We start from the raw sequence: 19,846 nt of genomic DNA, 5'->3' as shown, positions 1-19,846 counted from the left end.
AATCATTTTGAAATATATTGAAGTAGAGAATGGAGTTTATGAAGTATTATTAGGTTTGCTAAGATGAACCTATGCAAATACAAACTGTTGGCATACCACTATAAAAACCAGTGCCCATGTGGGACACAGCTCTTGGAATGACTTATTAAAGGTCACCAGAGTGATAGTGGCTGCAAAACCATAAAATCCACGTTGAGGACACCTTTCAGGTCTTCTTTCCAGAACTAGCATAGTCTCTGTCTACATGTGGGATAGTTATTCATGAAGGGCTAGAATAATCGAGAAAGTAAAATAAAAATTATTTCAAAATTGATGCAAAATAGCAAATTCTCTGGTGAGAGTAAAACATGCAGGGAAAATTAAATGTACCAGTGTTTCATAATGAAAATAACATTTTTGCTTTGGTCTTATGTCTGGTAAGGTTTACTAAAGGGAAGTTCCCTGTATTCATAGTTACTTGCTGAGGTCTAAAAGTTAACTTATGTTATTTCCCAAAAGAGATATCTCTGTCGTGAATCCACAGTATTTTGGATCTTCCCTGTGAATGATAGGAAGGGCTGGGTGCTCTTGTCATGTTCATTTTTTTTAAAAACTTGCATGATCTTCCTTCTTTTCCCCTTCCCCACTTTCTTTTCAGACTTACCAATCATAATTCTCACAGAAAGATTTGAGATGCATTGAAAGTACTAAGGGGGGAAATGAGGTAAAAGAGGATCTGACATTTAATTGAATGTCTAACCTGTTTCAAAATGAGTTTTATAGATTTAACATTTCTGATAATTTGCCATTTGATAAACTGGTGATTTTTTTCCTTAAAAAGTATCAATTTCTTACTCATGTGCTTGATTTGGGGGCTCAGAAATCCCAATACTCTTTTTCTTCTAAGTTGCTAATACAAAATAGGTAAAATGAGCGATAGCTAAGAATATTTTTGCTGCCCTTGGCCCAATCATCATCGTCAGCCTCATGATGAGTCCTCAAAGGCAGAGAGGGGAACTTACTGATATTTGAATTATTATTATTATTATTATTATTTTTTGGTTACATAAATTAACCCATTTATTATAGACTAGCAGTGTTTGACATGATGGAGCTTCTGCTCCTGGCCTTTCAGTTCCTTCAGACTAATGATGGCAGATGTTACTCTGACTGCAGAAGTGGTTGTGGTCAGGCATATCAGCTACCAGGTTCATGCACAAACCATGGTGCCCTCGCTCATCTTTTCGTCTTGATTTTGCTGCAGAAAGAGCAGGGGTACTGTGCATGCTGGCTTATTTCATTTTCTTTACTGTTTTCCCAAGGGAGGCAACAATAACGGGTCCCATATTTACCATCATTCCAAGCTTCTCGGTGTATTTAACCATGTCCCGGCAAAGGAAGTCTGAGCCCTGGGGCTGATCTTTGTATCTTTAGGGTCCTGCAAGGGGCCGGGCACTTGGGAGCCCTGCAGGGAATGTTTATGAATGAAAACCTGGGTATTGAAAATAAATTTTACAGTAAGCTGCAGTTTCCTATTTCAGCAGATAGCTTTAGATTAAAGTTTTGAGGTACCTAGGAGCTGGATTAGGAAGACGGCAAGAGTTTTCTTTAAGGTCCTATGTGTAAAATTTGGGGAGTTTAAAAACATAACCAAATTGCTGCCAGATGTGTTTTGGTATTCAGAATTTTTCAGATTTTAGGAAAATGATATGGTATCTGCATCTTACACTATGCAGTTAATTCCCTCGGGGCATAATGCAAATGCGTGAAGATTCTGATAGCAAAAGCATGTGAAGAGTCCCATTATGTGTGAGGAATTAAGACGCTAAGCAATATCACGTTAGTTCTGGTCAGAAGTTGCAGGTCAATAAGGTCAGATCAGGTCAAGTCTGCCAATCAGTGACTCTTAAAAAAAAAAAAAGCAAACACCGCCACTTAGTTCTAAGCACTTTCCTGATCCTCAGGTTTGTATCTATCAGCATCTGAGGACTGTCATGTCTTTTTCATTAACCAAAACTTTCTGTAGTCTTTTAATGAGTCCTCTCTTCATTTTTTATTTCAAGTGGGTAGGTAAAAAAATATTGCTGTTTTTCTCACTTCCCCAAGAAAAACGAAAAGGCAAACATCTAAACAGTCTGGGGATTTTTTAGTCAGAATTGCCATCAGTATATTGTCTTCTCCAGACCTCATAGGATCCTTTGAGACAACTATTCTTACCATCCTTTTTAAAAAAAAACAAAAAAACAAAAAAACACAAAGACAACAGAGGAGTGAGGGTGAAACATCTCATTCTCATTCTAGACCACAAACTAAGCAAGTAGCAAAACTAAGACTCAGCCTCCAGTCTTCCATCCAAGTCTGGGGCCCATCTTCCTTCTCCCAAATCGTATTTTCACAGAAAAAGAAAAAAGACTGGAAAATGAGAATTTGGGTATATGCTTGTCTAGAGTTTAATGACTATGTCATAATGCCTGAAAGCCTTTTATTAATTTGAGTTATTCAAATTAGTTTTGGCAGAAGTGGACTGATCGTTGTAAAGTTTGTTTTGATTATTTTTTAAGAGGTATGGACTTACAAAGTTTAAGCTAATTTCAAGGATAGCATAATAAGCTATTTTTTTGCTATTCTCCCGTTTTTGTTTGAACCATTTAGATGTGTCTGGCATCAGAGGGGGTTAAAATGGAGGACTCAAAGCTAATAAAGGCAAAAGAATCAGATGGTGGAAGAATTAAAGAATTGGAGAAGGGAAAGGAACAAAGAGAAATAAAAATGGAGAAAACAGATGAAGCCAGGGTACAAAAGGAAGCAGAATTTGAAAAATCAGCTAAGGAAAACGTGAGAGATTCTAAGGAACTAAGAAATTTTGAGGAGCTGCGAATGGAGGATATAATGGATATAAAAATGGAAGATCCCAAAGAAATTAAAAAAGAAGAACTAGAGGAAGATCAACAATGTAGTCACTTCCCTGATTTTTCTTATTCTGCCAGTAGCAAGATCATAATAAGCGACGTTCCCAGTAGAAAGGATCACATGTGCCATCCACATGGAATTATGATCATTGAAGATCCCACAGCATTAAACAAACCAGAGAAGCTAAAAAAGAAAAAGAAGAAAAGCAAAATGGATCGACATGGAAATGATAAATCCACACCCAAGAAGACCTGCAAAAAGAGGCAGTCTTCAGAGTCTGACATCGAGAGTGTCATCTACACCATTGAAGCTGTTGCAAAGGGAGACTGGGGCATTGAGAAACTTGGAGCAACCCCTCGCAAGAAGGTCCGCACGTCCTCAAGTGGCAAGGGAAGCATTTTGGATGCCAAGCCACCAAAGAAAAAAGTGAAATCAAGAGAGAAGAAAATGTCAAAGGAGAAATCCTCAGACACCACCAAAGAGTCAAGACCTCCAGATTTTATTAGTATTTCTGCCAGCAAGAACATTTCTGGTGAGGTGCCAGAGGGTATAAAAGCAGAACCGTTGACCCCTACGGAGGAGGTGTTACCACCCAGCCTATCGGGACAGGCCAAGCCTGAGGACAGTGACTGTCACAGAAAAATAGAGACTTGTGGCTCCCGGAAATCTGAGCGGTCTTGCAAAGGTGCTCTTTATAAAACCCTGGTGTCTGAAGGCATGCTCACCTCTCTGCGAGCTAATGTTGACAGAGGTAAGTGACTTCTGCAAAAAATGAAAAGACTATGGAAACCTAGCCGATTTCTCCTTCAGACTCTTTGAGAAGCACCACCATAAAGAGCAGTATGGTAGCAAAACAATATTTTACGTTTGTACAGTTCTTTGCGGCTTGTAGTTCACATACATCTGTCATTTTACCTACACCATTGAGGAGATTTTATATTCTTTTTGTGGGTAGTTCTTAGGATATGTATTCAAAGTAATTCAAGCTTTTTTTTTTTTTTTTTTTTTAACTGATATGGGTTGGCTTCTTGTTTTGAAGGATTAGCACTGCATGTTTGGAGCTCTTAGTCTGGTTTTCAAAACCGATGGAAAGAATTTCCTGAATCAAGCAAGTATATTTGGCAGAATGTTGACCTATAGGCTCCAAAAGCAAATAATTTATCTAGCCCTCTCCATTAGGCACTCAAAACTTAAATTGAAGTGAAGGGCTCTTTAAAACACTAAACCAGTTCATGTGTACACCTTTATTTCACAGAGTGTTTTTTAAATAAATTCATCTGTTTTAAGATACAGTGTCTGGCTAGGGAATTACCTCTTGCCAGGCTAAATTCCAGCTCAGAGATCTGTGAGTAATGGGTCTAACAAGGCCTGAATGAAGATCCTTGGGAGTACAGAGTTCTCCAGGGATATCACTCCCATAAAGTCTTGGGGAAATTAGAATTAATAATGCCTACCAGCCAAGGGCTTCTGCACCTTAGTCTGATTCTCTAATGGAAAAACTGGTAGTAATCTCTCTGGAGTCACACAGTACACACACTATCTGTTGAGTTATGAAAGGCCAATGATCTCAAAGACTGTTGTATTCCGTCATGAACCACTTGAGGACTCTGAAATTGAAACAGTTACAAATAGCATCGTGCAAATGATACCTGCAGGGTCAGCGAGGCAACCTCATCCCAATATACAAACTGCATTCTTTCCCTTAAATTTCCTTAGGGAAACGAAGCTCAGGAAAAGGAAACTCCTCTGACCATGAAGGGTGTTGGAATGAAGAAAGCTGGACGTTTAACCAGAGTGGGACCAGTGGGAGCAAGAAGTTCAAGAAGACAAAGCCAAAGGAAGATTCTCTCCTTGGGTAAGTGCCTGTGAGCACAGTCAGCACACTGCTTGGACCTGAAGTGTAAACATAAATCACTAACTGCTTATGCTTGAGTATTCATTCAGCGCTTCTAGTCTTCGAGCACTGTAAGAGAACAGAAATCTAGTGTATCACATGTTCCTGCTGGTAACGTGGTTCTGTGACTGATGCTTATTCTCATTTTAGGTCTAGTATAAAGTATGTCGATTTTGGATGTAAGCCTGAGTTTGAATTGAGGCCCACCATGTATTAGTGGTGTGACATTGTAAGTCCTTTAATTTTGCCAGGACACACTTTTTCCATCTGAGGTTTACAGTGGATATTCTATAAGCATGTTTACATTTTGCCCATTTTGTTTACTGGACGTATTTTATTTAATATTTCTAAAGGTTATGTACCCATGTTTATAAAATGACAGCTTTAAATGTAAGGTAAATAAAATTATGTTTCTACCTCTATCTAACCTTTTTTGTTTAAACCATATTTTATTGCTGTAAGATAAAAATGTTAAATTGACTATTCTCCTGCTACAGAGAATATTCAGTAATTATGTGTTGAAATGCAGTCTCAAGCAAATAACATATATCAACATAAAATCATTAAGAATTATTTCATTTTTAATGTTATTCCAAAGATTCTTAATATAAAACATTTTGTTAGGAGATTCAGTACTTTATATTGGTGAGGAAAGCATCAGCATATTCAGTAGTACTATTTTAAAAATCCTTCAAGACTTCTTATTAGCCCCATTTGAAAAAGAATACATTGAATAGAAATAAGTACATCTTTATATTTTCCATATTTTTTCATAAGTGTGTTTAAAGTTATGCAAATTCCATGCATTGGGAGTATTGTATTTGGTTTATTCATAAATATTTGCGTTTCTATTAGTGGAATAATTTTTCCCCCCTCAGAAGTTACAGTGCTTTAGAATCTGGTTAATGCTAAGGCTCTAGGTTATCACAAAGTAGGAGAGTGGAAATTATTTCTCATGTTGTGAAATACTCAGGATTATTTATTTTAAGGTGATATTTTTATAATTATGTATTTCCTTTCTAATATTTTAAATGTCCAAAATAGTTCACGTTAGTTTTGCCTACACTATGTTTAAACAGTTACATGAAAATTCTTATATTTATTATCAGATGGTATTTTCAAATGCAGAATTTCCTAAAAATGGGACCACTGAGTTCAGACTGGTGCTCTTTACCTTCTGGAACTACCAGTGTCCTGTGGGTCTAGTCGCAGAGAGGAGCAGGTCTCACTGCAGACATTATGAAGTCTTGGGGGAATAAAGCAGGCTTTAAGACTCTCCAGCAGAAAGGTTTCTGATGCCTCCATTAGACATAGCTGACCCTGTGAGAGAGGTGTTTCCGCCAGTCTTCTTTGGGAACAAGAAAAGTGAAACAATCTTTTGAAAATCTGTCTCTGAAAAGAGATTGGTTTGGGGGTTGTTTTTATTTTATTAATTTCCAAAGAAGGCGCATGTATGTAACTGGGACTTTGGTTTTTCTGCAGGCTTTTATCAATAGTAAGTCTCTGGTCTTTGCTGTTTCCTCCCCTTTAAATAGATCTGTCAGAATTAGACTGGGTCTGCTTTGTTTAGAACACACCAATATAGTGGATGAACAATGAGAAATTTAGTTCCTATCAGTCTTCTGTGAGATTCCTAAATGAGCATGTTAACCCCTTTTATCACAGAAAAGGTGCTATTTGTAGCCAAGAAAAATTCACTGAGTATTGGCAGTTCTAACTTATAGACCTCCCCAAGTAAAACACAGGTGAGTATTCTAGGTGAAAAAAGAAAAGGAAAGAAAGCCCAAAGGGATCTTATGAGTTTTGGCTTGCATTTTCCTAATATTCTTCTGGTTTTTCAGATTACCTGAGAAATTCACAAACTTATAGATCCCTTTCTGATAGTATCTGGTTACTGTCTGATTTTCTATTAGCATAAATGTTTTTGAACTGGATGAAAAGAATTTTGTTTAAGGACCAAGCATCGCTCCCACCTACCATCTTCCCTGCTTTGATAGAACTGAGTAACGGCCTTTTTCCATTGACCGTTCTGATGATCTTTGGACTATCTTGTCTCTGCGGCCCAACTCTTGTATATTCCTCCAGAAAGAACAGTTTTAGGTGACACAAGTCAAATACAACCCCTGTGTAGCAGCCTGACACATGAGCCGTTAGCTTCTTGTAAGTTAACTCAAGGCTGCTCTCTTCCCAGAATGCCTTCCATCTTGCATCCAGGACGCACAGCCGTTCTGCTGTAGCTTCTCCCATCTGTTTAGGTTTCATCTTAGTTAATAAGTCTCAGCAAGGATCCAGCAGGCATGCTGCCATGGTTGGGTGCGGGCCTTAGAGAGTCAGAAGCAGCCCAAGGATTTCCCAACTTTGCTGGTGCCATTTCTGAAGTCATCATGGTTTGCATTAAAGTGCAGCTGCCTCTCTGCCAATGTGTTCATTGAAAACTGGCTTTCCTTGTTGAGTGCTTTATCATCATCCTGGTCCACTCTCATGAATGTTTCTGATATTCAGAATTTTTGTTTGTTTTCTTTGTGTGTTGGATATGTTTTAATCAAGTACTAGTCAATAATATTTTCTTAAAAGGAGAAGTACCGATCTATACCCTCTTACCAATAAGCTTGCCAATGTAGATACATATATACGAACCTTTAGAATGAGAAACTTGTCTGGATGGAATATGTATTGTACTGAACTTAATGAAAAATGTCTGTGCCAATGGAGAGAATTTCAAAAATATTCTTTTATTTTTTTTAAATATTCTTATATTTTAAATTACGTTTCTGCTTTTCTAAGGCAATAACATAACCTTTCATGGGAATTGACTAAGAAAGCTGTGCTGATGACTCTTCTCAAGCACTTCTGAACAGATGTTTTTGTCCTTGCACAGAATTTATCAACAGTGCCCTATTCTCGGGGACCCTGTTTTAAAATGGAATATCTTAAAATCTATCTTGTATCATTTTCTGTTTAAATATTTATGTCATATGCTGATCGATGTAATCCCCCTTCTCTTTTTAGCTCAGCAAAGCTGGATGAAGAATTTGAAAAAAAATTCAACAGTCTCCCTCAATATAGTCCTGTTACATTTGACCGGAAATGCGTACCTGTCCCAAGGAAAAAGAAGAAGACTGGAAACATGTCCTCAGAACCGACTAAAACCAGCAAAGGTTAGATATGTGCTATGCTTCCTGCTGAGAGGCTGGCATCTCTCTGCTCTTCTGTGCTTCTGCAACTCCCTCTAGATACGTAATTGGATCTAGATTGAGGCAGTGATGTAGTAACCAGTTGGAATTTTAACTTGCTTTCCAGGATTCTTAGTATGGTTCCTGCCTCACTTCTTGCTCCCTTCTTTCCCTCCTAATCTCCTCAGCCTCTGTTCTCTGCCATCTCAGCCTTCACATTTGCCCTGAAAGGTGTGGCTGTTTTGAAAGTGTTAACACATGGTCTTCAACTTCCTGCTCTCCAGAATTCTAACTTGGAGATGTGGAGCTTTTCTTGAGCAGAAACTGCTGGCTGAGCCTAGTTCCTCTGTTAGCTGTATCTGTAACAGGTTCGATTCTGGGACTGCGAAGCGGTTTCATGTGCCTAATCAGAACACTCCATTCTTTACCGACAGTCTGAACCAAATGAAAAGGAAGCCAAAAGCGAATAATCCTCCTCTAGCAGTACATTAAAAGTGGTTTTGTTAAGTTTAGAAAAATATTATTTAAGCATATTCATTTTGAAAAATATCAGTTTCTTCTGAAGCTTTCAAAATTACCAGCATGACCTGGGTGGGTATCAGCATTCATCAAGGGCAACACTGTAGCTCAGAGGAGGGGGGTTTTGGAGAGTGTGAGACCACCATTATATGGGGGATGGGGGATGGGCTTCTCAGCATGATAGCCTGCTCAGGACATCAAGCATGATAAAGGGTTGTCTTGCCCAAAATGGCGGCACTGCTCTCATTGAGAAACTTGTCTTCTCATTTTACTCAGGTCTCAAGATTGATGGGGAAATGTACCTCTAGTTTTCTATACAGGTGTGAAAGACTTCATTCTCTTCATCTCCTATAAGGACAGTGAATGGAGAGATGATGAACTCAATGTGGTCGAGTTTCTGTTGGTGTGCAGGATTTGATGGAAGACTTTTTTACTTACCCTACAAAAGTGGCTGCCTGTTGCCTGTTTCATGTCAAATCAGACCCTTTTTTGGTATATTTTAGATAGATGGATGGATGAATAGATATAATATGATATATATCTTTGCATAAATCTTGCTAAATTCTAACATCCATGGATAATGATCAGAGATAAATATTAGTAAGCAGACACAATTTCATGGATTTAGAGGGACTGTATAAGGTCTAGGAAAAATTATGGTTTCTTTGAAGAAACTTAAACCTTTCTCCCTCAAGACCTAAAACTTCCCTTTGCACACTGCAGTAACATAACTGAGGAGGGTCGCTTTGAGATCTGTATCTCAAGGTAGATCTGTATGGCTAAAGAAAATTCCCCCTTTGTGATTAAAGGCAGAGAGAAACGTAAAAGTGATTTCAGAATTAGCTTGGTTTTTCCTCTGTGGTCAATAAAAACAAGTCTAGTGAATAAAGAACTAAAAAAGAAATGTTGCATCACCAAGTTTGCTCATCTGGGAAAATAAAATATGGTTGTATCGAGATCTTCCAAGGTAAGTAGGAAAGAAAGAAAGTAGCTTTGTTAACAGGTAGGTAGCTGAGCACTGTAATGGATTAGCAAATGGAGTGACAGTCTTTGTGCCCTGGGGACATCTAGGTATAGGCAAAGGAGTCCACGAACCCAGAGATGCCAGGTACCTTGAGCTCCTGTAATTCTTGGATTTAAAGTTGCTGATAAATACCTGACAAGCCAATAAAATGGAACTTAATTGATTGATGTACAGGATGTATTTTCTTCCTCCAGTCCTGGTAGTTTGAGACATTCATTTTCGAGTCCTGAAGTTGGCCAAATTATCTATCAGGGAATGTAACAATAGATTTATTTTTGTAAAGCTATAAAACCCTGAGTTAGGATCTATTTTCATGAGACCTTCTCTTGGGTCTTAGTTATCTGTTATATGTTTTTCCTCTCCCAGCTGAGATTAACAGTATTTCTTTCGATGTGAAATAGCTTTTTGGAGCTTTGGATTATACCTCATGAGTATCATCTTAACTCTTCTGCTAACGCCTCTCAAGCCACCAAGGCACTGGGTCCTTACAGTCTATGAGTAATCACGTAGGTAAGAGTGTTTCAAGACCAGATTTTGCTCTGCATTCTGACTCATGGAGCAAAATGCTGTTACAATAAAGCAGAAACTAATATATTCTCTGTTTAGCAAACTAAAGAAATAGCATTTATAACGAATTGTAATTTGGCATTAGCAGCACTAGTGTACTATCCTACAGGTTATTAATGAAATTATCATACCAGCTGTGCTGTAATTGTCTGATCTTTAGAGGATAGATTGTTTCCTTAGACTCTAGACTCTTTGCACCTTTGCATAATGAATTGTTCAAAGCAAAAACTGTGTATATGAGATCATTAGTTTAGTAACAAAAGAGCATGTGTCCATAGGAAACTTCATTTCTTCTCCAACAATTTGGTATTGTGAGTATAGTTTCTCATGTGTTTATCACTCAACAGTTAATTGTTTTTTCCCCTGCCTTGTACTACAAACTTCTTTTTAGCTGCTCCAGGTTATATAAAATGTATAGAGTTTTTCTGAAATGGTGTTGAGAGGAAATGGTTATGTATGCATTTATATAGTTCTAGATCTCAACAACATAGAATCTGCTGAGGTTTACACTTCTGCTTTCCCAGTGGCCTCTTTGTTTTTATCTCTGTTTCCAAGGAGTCTCCTCCTGTCCACTGTCCCTCCACCATCTTTGCCCTTCCCCTTATGTCTGTGTAAAGGGTCTTGTCAGAAACTCTACAATAAAAATGGATGAAAATCACTAAATGCCACCTTCCTCTGACTGGGCTCAGGCTACAGTATAGGAGGCAGACTCGACAACCTAGAAAAGAATTTCCCTTTGCTTCTAAGAACAGATTACCTACTAAATTGTAATCCATCTAACTTCTGGTGCCGTTCAGCTGAGGCAGCCCAAGCCTGCCGTGTTTTCCGGTTTATCTCTCATAGTTATTTGTGTATGTTCAAATGAAGGCTTTAAAATGTAAGTCTAAATTTCACTGTAACTTAAGAGATAGGTTTTGACACATTATTTTAAGTATATTGTTAATGTATGAAGCACTTTTTATAAAAGTATCAGAAGTCAGAGTGCTGTACAGAATAGTAATTTTCAGACAAAGTAGGGTCATGGGGAAAAAGTTAATTGAGTTTAACTTAGAGTGTTTAGATTTTGTCCCAGCTTGACCCTTGACTTCACTTCTCCTTCTATATCTCTTCAGTCTTCTCACATTGTTCCTTAGCCTATTACCAAACATGCTGTCGGTCCTCATTTTTCTTCCAGTCCATGCTTATATTTTAAGACTGGAATTTCCAATGATTATGGATTTGAGATTTTTAAAAAAAATCACAGTGGTAATAAAAGAAGCAGGTTTATAAAATTAAAGGTTGAGGACAGAATCCCGTTTGGGGTTGAGCCACACTGAGGACCGAGAGCTGATGTTAGCCCGACTGGCTCTTTGTATCAGGAAGTTATAACTTCCATTTTAGGAAGAACTCTCTGTTTTGCCCTTTTTAACTGTTTGAGCACTTTCATCACCACCAAACACTTTCAGGAACGTGGTGACAGCACATTTGTGGATGTAAAAGGCAGACCACCAAATACAATCCTGAGCTCCTGAACAAGGCATTCTTGTCCAGCCCAGTGAGGTAGTTCCGGCCCCTCACTGCATCCCAACTTGATTGTGGCGGGGTTTACTCAGACTTACTTAACTCAGCAGATCCACATGCCCAGCTGCTGGGAGCACTTTGCCGTAAATTATGACAAAGGAATTTATTACTTCATTGGTTATTTATTATTTATGTGTCTATTACAAAAATGACAGCCTAGTTTTAGAATGAAACTTTAGCTCTTTTTATAGCCTAGACACATGAAACCATAGAACCTGGGTGTAAGCCACCACCATTCGAGTCACGCATAACCTTTATTCCCTACAACAGTTCTGAAGAATGAGGTTCACTTAATTCACCTTAACTGCAGACCCTGAGAAATTACCATGCCAGGCTAATACTGAAGTGGCTCCTGTGTCACTACAGATCCTTACCCTAAAATGTCCATTTTTAGCAAACTGTGAATAATATCAGTGTTTTAGAAAGGTTACTGTTAATGTCTCTGTGGCAGTCCTCTTATCTGCTCAGATTGGGGTTTTCAATTTCCTCCCCAGCTGTGACGTTAGGTGCAAAGAAGATGGATAGCATCACAATACAGGCCATCCAGCCCCAAATTAGAGCCACTCCTAAGCTAGTTTCCATGCCAGCAACAAGTGATTTTTGTCATAAAGAAGTAGAAGCTGATTCAAACACTTTTTCAATAAATTTGGTAGGGAGATGAGGGAAAAAGATAGGATCAGAACTTGGCCTAGTAGTTTAGTGAAAGACTATTGCATTTTTTTAAAGATAATCTCTACCCATGACATGGGGCTGGAACTCAAAACCCCAAGATCAGGAGTGGCGTGCACTACCGACTGGGCCAGCCAGGCACCCACCATTGCAATTTTTTGCTTCCTGAACCATTCCTTCTAAAACTCTTTTCCGCTTTTCACTTCCTACTTTCTTTTCCCTCCATGTACGCTTCTGTGTTAAATAATTAACTAAGGAAAAAATGGTAGCGAATTTCCTCGTATGTGCTATTTATTATAAATTTTGACTTTATTTTCCTTTAGACAAAATATCATACGTATGTACCCCATAGTGGTGAGCAGAAGTCAGATCATTCATTTCTTGACTCTGAAATCGCTGCTTCTCAGTGACTGTAATTATATCTTGTCTATTACTCCTTCAAGTTTGTCACTTTCTTTTTTATCTGAAGTTTTGTTTTATAGCTATAGTTTAGGGGATGACTAGGAGCAAGGAAGTTTAAAAATAAAAGTCTACGGAAGATTCTCTGTGTACTAAATCACTCTGGATGTTCTTTTCTCATGTTAAAATTGACAACCTCTATCTTTAGCTTTGTCCTTAAATTGTACTTTTCAGATTTCACTGAGTATGGTTGGGTCTGAAAATATGTATCCTTTGTTTCTTTCTAACCCATTTCATCCATCCTTATGGTCCTAAGAGGTCTCAGAATTGTTTTTCTGAATTCTCCCACTTTTCTTTCCTGTGATTGCCTGTGTATCATTCAGGTGCACCTGCCCTGGATTTCCTGGGTTGTATAAAATACATAGGAGGTAGTGATTGCAAATGGATTATAGAGAATACCTGTAATATTAATGTAGCATGTACACATACTGTATATTTTTGTATTTGTTTATTTTCTTTCCCTTGTTGATCACTCCCCCTCACCCCTCCAAAAAAGTCAACAAGGCATATTGTATCTCTGTTTCAAACCACCATCAGCTAATCCAGAAGTATTTGCTTTTGGTTATTTAAAAGAGTGGCTTGGTGTGGTCATCAGAAAACACTTGCACAACTCACTGTTATTGGTAATAATAGCGACAGAGGTAATTTCTTGAGCTCTTACTTTGTGCCAACCAGTGGTTTAAGAACTTTGTTCATGCAGCAAATACTATTCAGAACCAGTCATCTGCTAAACACCATTCCAGCGTGTAGAATATATTTGTGTATGAAAACAAAGAACCCTTCTACCTTGGTGGTTACATGTGTGGCGGGGGAGCCAGCCTACACAGTGCGCAAAGCATATAATGTGTTAGGTGAGAAGTACTGTGGAAAAAAGAATAGGTTTGATGGAACAACTAGGCAAAAAATCAACAGGGAAAGAGAAGATTTGAACACTCTGCATTAAGTAGACCTGACAAACATACGTGTATACTTCATTTTATTAGAGACAGTGTTGTTTTACAAATTGAAGGTCTGTGCCAGTGCTGTGTCAGGCAAGTCTAGGGGCATTCCAACATTTACTCACTTGGCGTCTCTGTGTCATACTTTGGTGAACTGTGATCAGGGATTACAACTCAGGTAATGATTAGCATTTTTTAAAGATTTTAATTTTATTATTTAGAGAGACAGAGGGAGAGCAAGGGGAGGGCCAGAGGGAGAGAGAGAATCTCAAGCAGATTCTATACTGAGTATGGAACCCGATGCAGGGCTTGGTCCTGAGATCATGACCTGAGCCAAAAGTAAGAGTTGGATGCTTAACCATCTGAACCACCCAGGTGTCCATGGTTAGCCTTTTTAGCAATAAAGTCTCTTTTCATTAAAGTATGTACATTTTTTTAAAGTATGTACATTTTTTTGTAGGCCTAATGCTGTTGAACACTTAATAGACTATGATATATTGTAAACATAACTTTTATATACAGTGAGACACCAGAACATTCATTTGATTCATTTTATTGCGACATTTGCTTTATTGCGATGGTCTGGAACCAAACCTGCAGTATCTCCAAGCTTTGCCTATATATAAAACATCCATCAATAGTAGAATATGCATTCTTCTCAAGTGCACACTGGAATAGTCTCTAGAATAGTCCACTAGGCCATAAAACAGACCAATATATTTGAAAGGATTGAAGTAATTCACATGGTATTTTCTGATCACAGTGGAATGAAATTAAAAATCAACAACAGGAAAATGTTTGGGAAACTCACAAATATGTGGCAATTAAGCAATACACTCCAAATAGCTAATAAGTCACTTTGGCAGCACATATATATACTCAATAACCAATAAGTCAAAGAAGAAAAATTAATAAAAAGAAAGAAGAAATTAATAAGGAAATCAGAAAATACTTTTGAGATGAATAAAAATGGAAATACACCATGCCAAAATTTATGGGATACAACTAAGACAGTGCTTAGAACAGAGTTTATAGCTATAAATGTATATGTCAAGAAAAAAAAAATCTCAGATCAATAATCTGACCTACATTAAACATTGTAAGAAAAAGAGCAAATGAAACACAAAGGAAGAAGGAAATAAAGGAAATGATAAAGATTAGAGAGGAAATTAATAAAACTAAATAAAGAATAGAAAATCAATAAAGAGTCAGTAAAACCAAAAGCTGGTTCTTTGAAAAGAACAACAAATTGGAGAAGTGTTTAGGTAGACCAGTTAAAAAGGAGAAAAGACTAAGTTCCTTCAATAAAAAGTCTAATAGGGGACATTACTGCTGACTTACAGAAATGAAACAGATTAATATAGGAATACCACAGTTATATATCAATTAATTAGATAACCTACATGAAATGGACAATTCCTGAAAAGCACAAACTACCTGATAACTGATAATTAGGACAGTCTGAATAGAACAATAACTACTACAGAGATTGAATTTAGTAATCACAAAAGTACCAAGGGGGGGGAAGGTGGGAACCAGGCCCAGGCTTCACTGCTAAACTCTATCAAACATTTAAAGAAGAATTAAAATCAATTTTTCACAAACTCATTCAAAAATTAGAAGAGGGAATATTTCCTAATTCATTCTGTAAGGCCAATTATGACCAAATGTCAAAACTAGACAAAGATATCACAAGAAAAACTACAGGTCATAGCTCTTAAAAATAGGAACATAAAATTCCTTATCAAAATAGTAGCAAACCAAGGCCAACAATATATAATAAGAATTGTATACCGTTACCAAGCAGGATTTTACTCCCAGAATACAAGGTTGGTTTAACATCCAAAAATCAGTGTAATATACTATATCAGAAAAACAACAACAGAAAACCCATGTGATCATCTTAATAGCTGTAGAAAAAAAAGCATTTGACAAAATCCAACATATTTCATGAGAATACTCAACGAACTCAGAGTGGAAGAAAACTTCCTCAACCTGATAAAGAGTATCTACAAAAATCCCGTAACATCCTATTTAATAGTGACAGACAATGCTTCTGCCAAAGGTGGGGGAAAAGATAAGGATGTCCACTCTGAGCACTTCTGTTCAACAGTGTATTTGAGGTTCTAGCCAGGGCAGTTAGGCAAGAAAAAGAAACAAGAGACATGTGTATTGTGGAAAAGAAGTAAAACTATTCCTGTTCACAAATGACATTTTATATAGAAAACCTGCCCCCAGAAAATGCCCCCAGAAAACTACTATAGTTAATAAATGAATGAGTTCAGCAGGTTTGAAGGATACAGAAATCAGTTGTAATGCAGAGAAAGGGAAACCCTCTTGTGCTGTTGGTGGGAATGCAAACTGGTGCATCCACTCTGGAGGACAGTATGGTCATTCCTCAAAAAGCTAAAAATAGAAATACCCTATGATCCAGCAATTGAACTACTAACTATTTACCCAAAGGATAAAAAAATTGCACGTTCAGAGGAATACATGCACCCCAATGTTTATAGCAGCATTATCAGCAATAGCCAAACCATGGGAAGAGCCTGATGCCCATCAACTGATGAATGGGTAAAGAAGATATTCATCAAAAAGAATAAAATCTTGCTATTGGGAATGATGTGGATGGAACTAGAGTGTATTATGCTTTGTGAAATAAGTCAACCAGAGAAAAACAAATACCATATGATTCCACTCATGTGGAATTTAAGAAACAAAATGGATGAACATTAAGGGCTGGGGGGAAAAAAAGGAGAGGGAAACAAATCATGAGAGATTCTTAATTATGGAGAAGAAACAGGGTGGGATGGAGGAATGGGGGGATGAGATAGATGAATGGTGGGTATTAAGGAGGGCACTTGTTATGATTAGCACTGGGTGTTATATGTAAATGAGAATCACTGAACTCTACTCCTGAAACCAATATTGAACAGTATGTCAACTAACTGGAATTTAATTAAAAAAAAAAAAAATCAGTTGTATTTCTGTACAGTTTCAATGAACAATCTGAAAATGCAATTAGGAAAACAATTCCATTTTTAACATCAAAAAGAATAAAACATAGGAATAAATTTAACAAAAGATCTACAACACATTGAAAACTACAAAGTATTGTTGAAAGACAGACCATCAAAATAAATGGAAAAAATCCCATGTTCGTGGATTGGAGGACTTAATATTGTTAAGATGGAAACACTCCTTCAGATTGAACCCAATCCCTGTTGGAATTCCAGCTTCTTTTATAGATCCCAAGAGAGTCTATTTTTTTGTTAAGATTTTATTTATTTTTTTGGCAGAGTGAGACATTGTGAGAGAAGTAACACAAACAGGAGAGGTGGGAGAGGGAGAAGCAGGCTTCCCCTCGAGCAGGGAACCCACTGTGGGGCTCAATTCCAGGACCTGGGACCATGACCTGAGCCGAAGGCAGACGCTAAACGACTGAGCCACCCAAGTGCCCCAATACTAAGAGATTCTAAAATTTGGAAATGTGAGAGATTCGGAATGGCCAAAATAATTTTTTCAGTTTTAAAACTAGCTACAAAAACCCGGAGGCAAGGCAGTATGGTACTAATGTAGTTATATAGGTTAATGGACTAGAATTGAGGCCCAGAAGTAGACCTTTATATCATTGGCTAACGGATTTTCAACAAGGAAGGTAAGACTATTCAATGGGAAAAAGATTAATCTTCTCAGAATGGTGCTAAGACAACTGGATAACAACATGCAAAAGAATGAATTTGGACTCTTACTTGCCTCAGGAATTATACCAAAAATAACTTGAAATGGAACACAGACCTCAGTGTAAAAGCTAAAGCTGTAAAACTTCTCAAAGAAAATATAGGGGTCAGATCTTAGTGACCTTTGATTTGGCAACGGATCCTTTGATGTGACACCAGAATACAAAGTAAATAAATTGGACTGTTAAAAAATTTAAAACTTTGTGCTTCATATGATACTAATAAAATGAAGAGACAATCCACAGAATGGGAGGAAATATTTGCAAACTACATATCTGATAAAGGACTTCTAACTAGAATATATAAAGAACTCTTAAAACTCAGAAGAAAGCTCGGTTTAAAAAATGGACAAATTATCAAAATCGATGTTTCTCTAAAGGAAGTATACAAATGGCCAGTGGGCCCATGAAAAGATGCTTAGCATCATTAGTCACTAGGAAAATGCAAATCAAAACTATAATGAGAGAAATACATCCTTCTGAAGGTCATAATCAAAGACAGGTCATAGTGTTGATGAGGATATTAAATAGTCTGGCGGTTCCTCCAAAGGTTTATAAATATGGAGTTACCATATGACCTAGCAAGTTCCGCTGCTCGGTATGTGTCCCAAAAAATGAGCATGCATGTCCACACAAAAAGCTTATATATGAGTAATCATAACAGGATTATTCATAATAGCTGAAAGGTGGAAACAACCCACATTTCTGTGAGCCGGTGAGTGAATAAACAAAATGTGTACCTATACAGTGGAATACTATTCAGCCTTTATAAAGGAGTGATATGCCGATACATGCTACAACATGGATGAGCCTTGCAAACATCATAGCACGTCAAAGAATCCAGAAAGCGAAGACTGTATTACGTGATGCATTATATGAGATTTCCAGAATGGGCAGATGTGTAGAGACAGAAAGTAGATTAGTGATTGCTCAGGGAGAGAGGGAATGATAGGGAAGGGTGATAGCTAAAGGATATGGATTTATTTCTGAGGTGATGGAAATATTCTAAAACTGGTGACAGTTGCAGATATAGGTGAACATAAGAGCCAGTGAGTTGTCTACTTCAGGCAGGAGAAGTCTTTTGCCTTCTGCAAGAGGGCAGGGCACATAGGTATGGATGCTGCCAGGTGGGCAGGGGCAGCTTATAGAGTCTCTAAGTCCTTAAATCCTCACATCAACTCTTCGAGTTAGCCACTTCGATTATCCCCATTAACGGATGAGCTAATAGAAGTTAACATAAAATGATTTGAGTCCGTTTCCCACAGGAATTTATCAGCACAGTATAGAAAGAAGCCGCTTTGGGGAGGTCAGTGCTGCTCTTGGCATTTCTGACTGGGTGACTGACAAATCTTAGTTCTGTTTCCTTTATCTGAGGACACAAAGATACAATCTGAGACTTCTCTCCCCTCCCACCCTGATTTTTGGGGCAAATATTTTTCTTTTTTTTAAAGCACGTTTTCTTCCCAGAATAACCTCAGAAGAGGCCAAAAAGCTATCCGATTCTATCAGGCCAATTATTGTCCTGAAAGTGCTGTTCTTATTATGAAAACCATTTTCTTGGAAGAGAAGAAATGCCCCGCCATCCTTTCCTTCACCATACTGAAGTATCTAAAATAAAGTAAAATTGTGTCTTTGTTAAAAACTGTAACTACTCTGCAGAGACAGACAGTGGTCTGTCTCTGGTTACTAAATCTGCAGTTTCTGCTAGGAAGTCCCAGCCCTAATGGGGGCTTCTGCCCAATACATTCCGAAGGAAAATTTCACTGTCTTTTAAATAATCCCAAGGAAGGGTGTTGAGCGCTGGTTAAGAGTAGTAAAGATATGCAAGATGACATTTCTTGTGACTCCGTTTGCTTGTACCACAGGGGGGAGGAGGGTGTAATTGTTTAGGAACACACAGTATTGTTTTATGAAACATTGTCAATTTAAAATATATTTATATTAATATTGTCTGTAGGTCCTTTCCAGTCTCAGAAAAAGAACTTATTCCACAAAATTGTCAGCAAATATAAGCACAAAAAGGAGAAGCCTAATGTTCCGGAAAAAGGTATTGGTGCCTTCCATCCTCCATCAAGGTTTCTTGGCCACCTCCATTGTGAATCCATCTTTGAGTAATGCTTCTGTGCACCGCCTTTGCCTTTTCCTCCCCTTGGCTTGCTTTAGTGTCATCGGCTCCTAATGCAGGCATATTCACGATTTCTAGACTCCGCAGCTAATTGCAAAGAGAGATCTCCTTCACTTGGATTCCTCCTCAAATCCCATAATGTCTCTATTTTCAGCGTTCCATATGAATCCTAAAATTGCTCTGTTTTCATCCATATTTGGTGCATTTTGTAACTTAGTCTTCTTGAGCTCTTATCCACTTATTTCCTTTGACTATTCTCGTTTCTCTCATGTTTGGCAGCCTTCAGACCA

General features: G+C 37.7%; 1 protein-coding gene across 5 annotated transcripts in view; it reads left to right on the top strand.

Moving 5' to 3' along the window:
- BBX (BBX high mobility group box domain containing) overlaps positions 1-19,846 on the top strand; it is a 275,675-nt gene that overhangs the window by 240,043 nt on the left and 15,786 nt on the right. For 3 of the 5 annotated variants that reach the window (XM_046002282.1, XM_046002279.1, XM_046002280.1), the window contains 4 exons: positions 2,632-3,640; positions 4,606-4,744; positions 7,793-7,941; positions 19,389-19,478. In XM_046002282.1, the coding sequence (XP_045858238.1) occupies positions 2,632-3,640; positions 4,606-4,744; positions 7,793-7,941; positions 19,389-19,478 (1,387 nt within the window). The remainder of the gene's footprint in view (positions 1-2,631; positions 3,641-4,605; positions 4,745-7,792; positions 7,942-19,388; positions 19,479-19,846) is intronic. The other 2 variants (XM_046002284.1, XM_046002283.1) reach the window with 1 other exon arrangement.

This window comes from Meles meles, chromosome 4 (assembly GCF_922984935.1).
Source record: "Meles meles chromosome 4, mMelMel3.1 paternal haplotype, whole genome shotgun sequence".
Classification (NCBI taxonomy): Eukaryota; Metazoa; Chordata; class Mammalia; order Carnivora; family Mustelidae; genus Meles; species Meles meles.
Note: the sequence above shows the minus strand (reverse complement) of the source record. Positions and strands in the feature narration are given on the sequence as shown.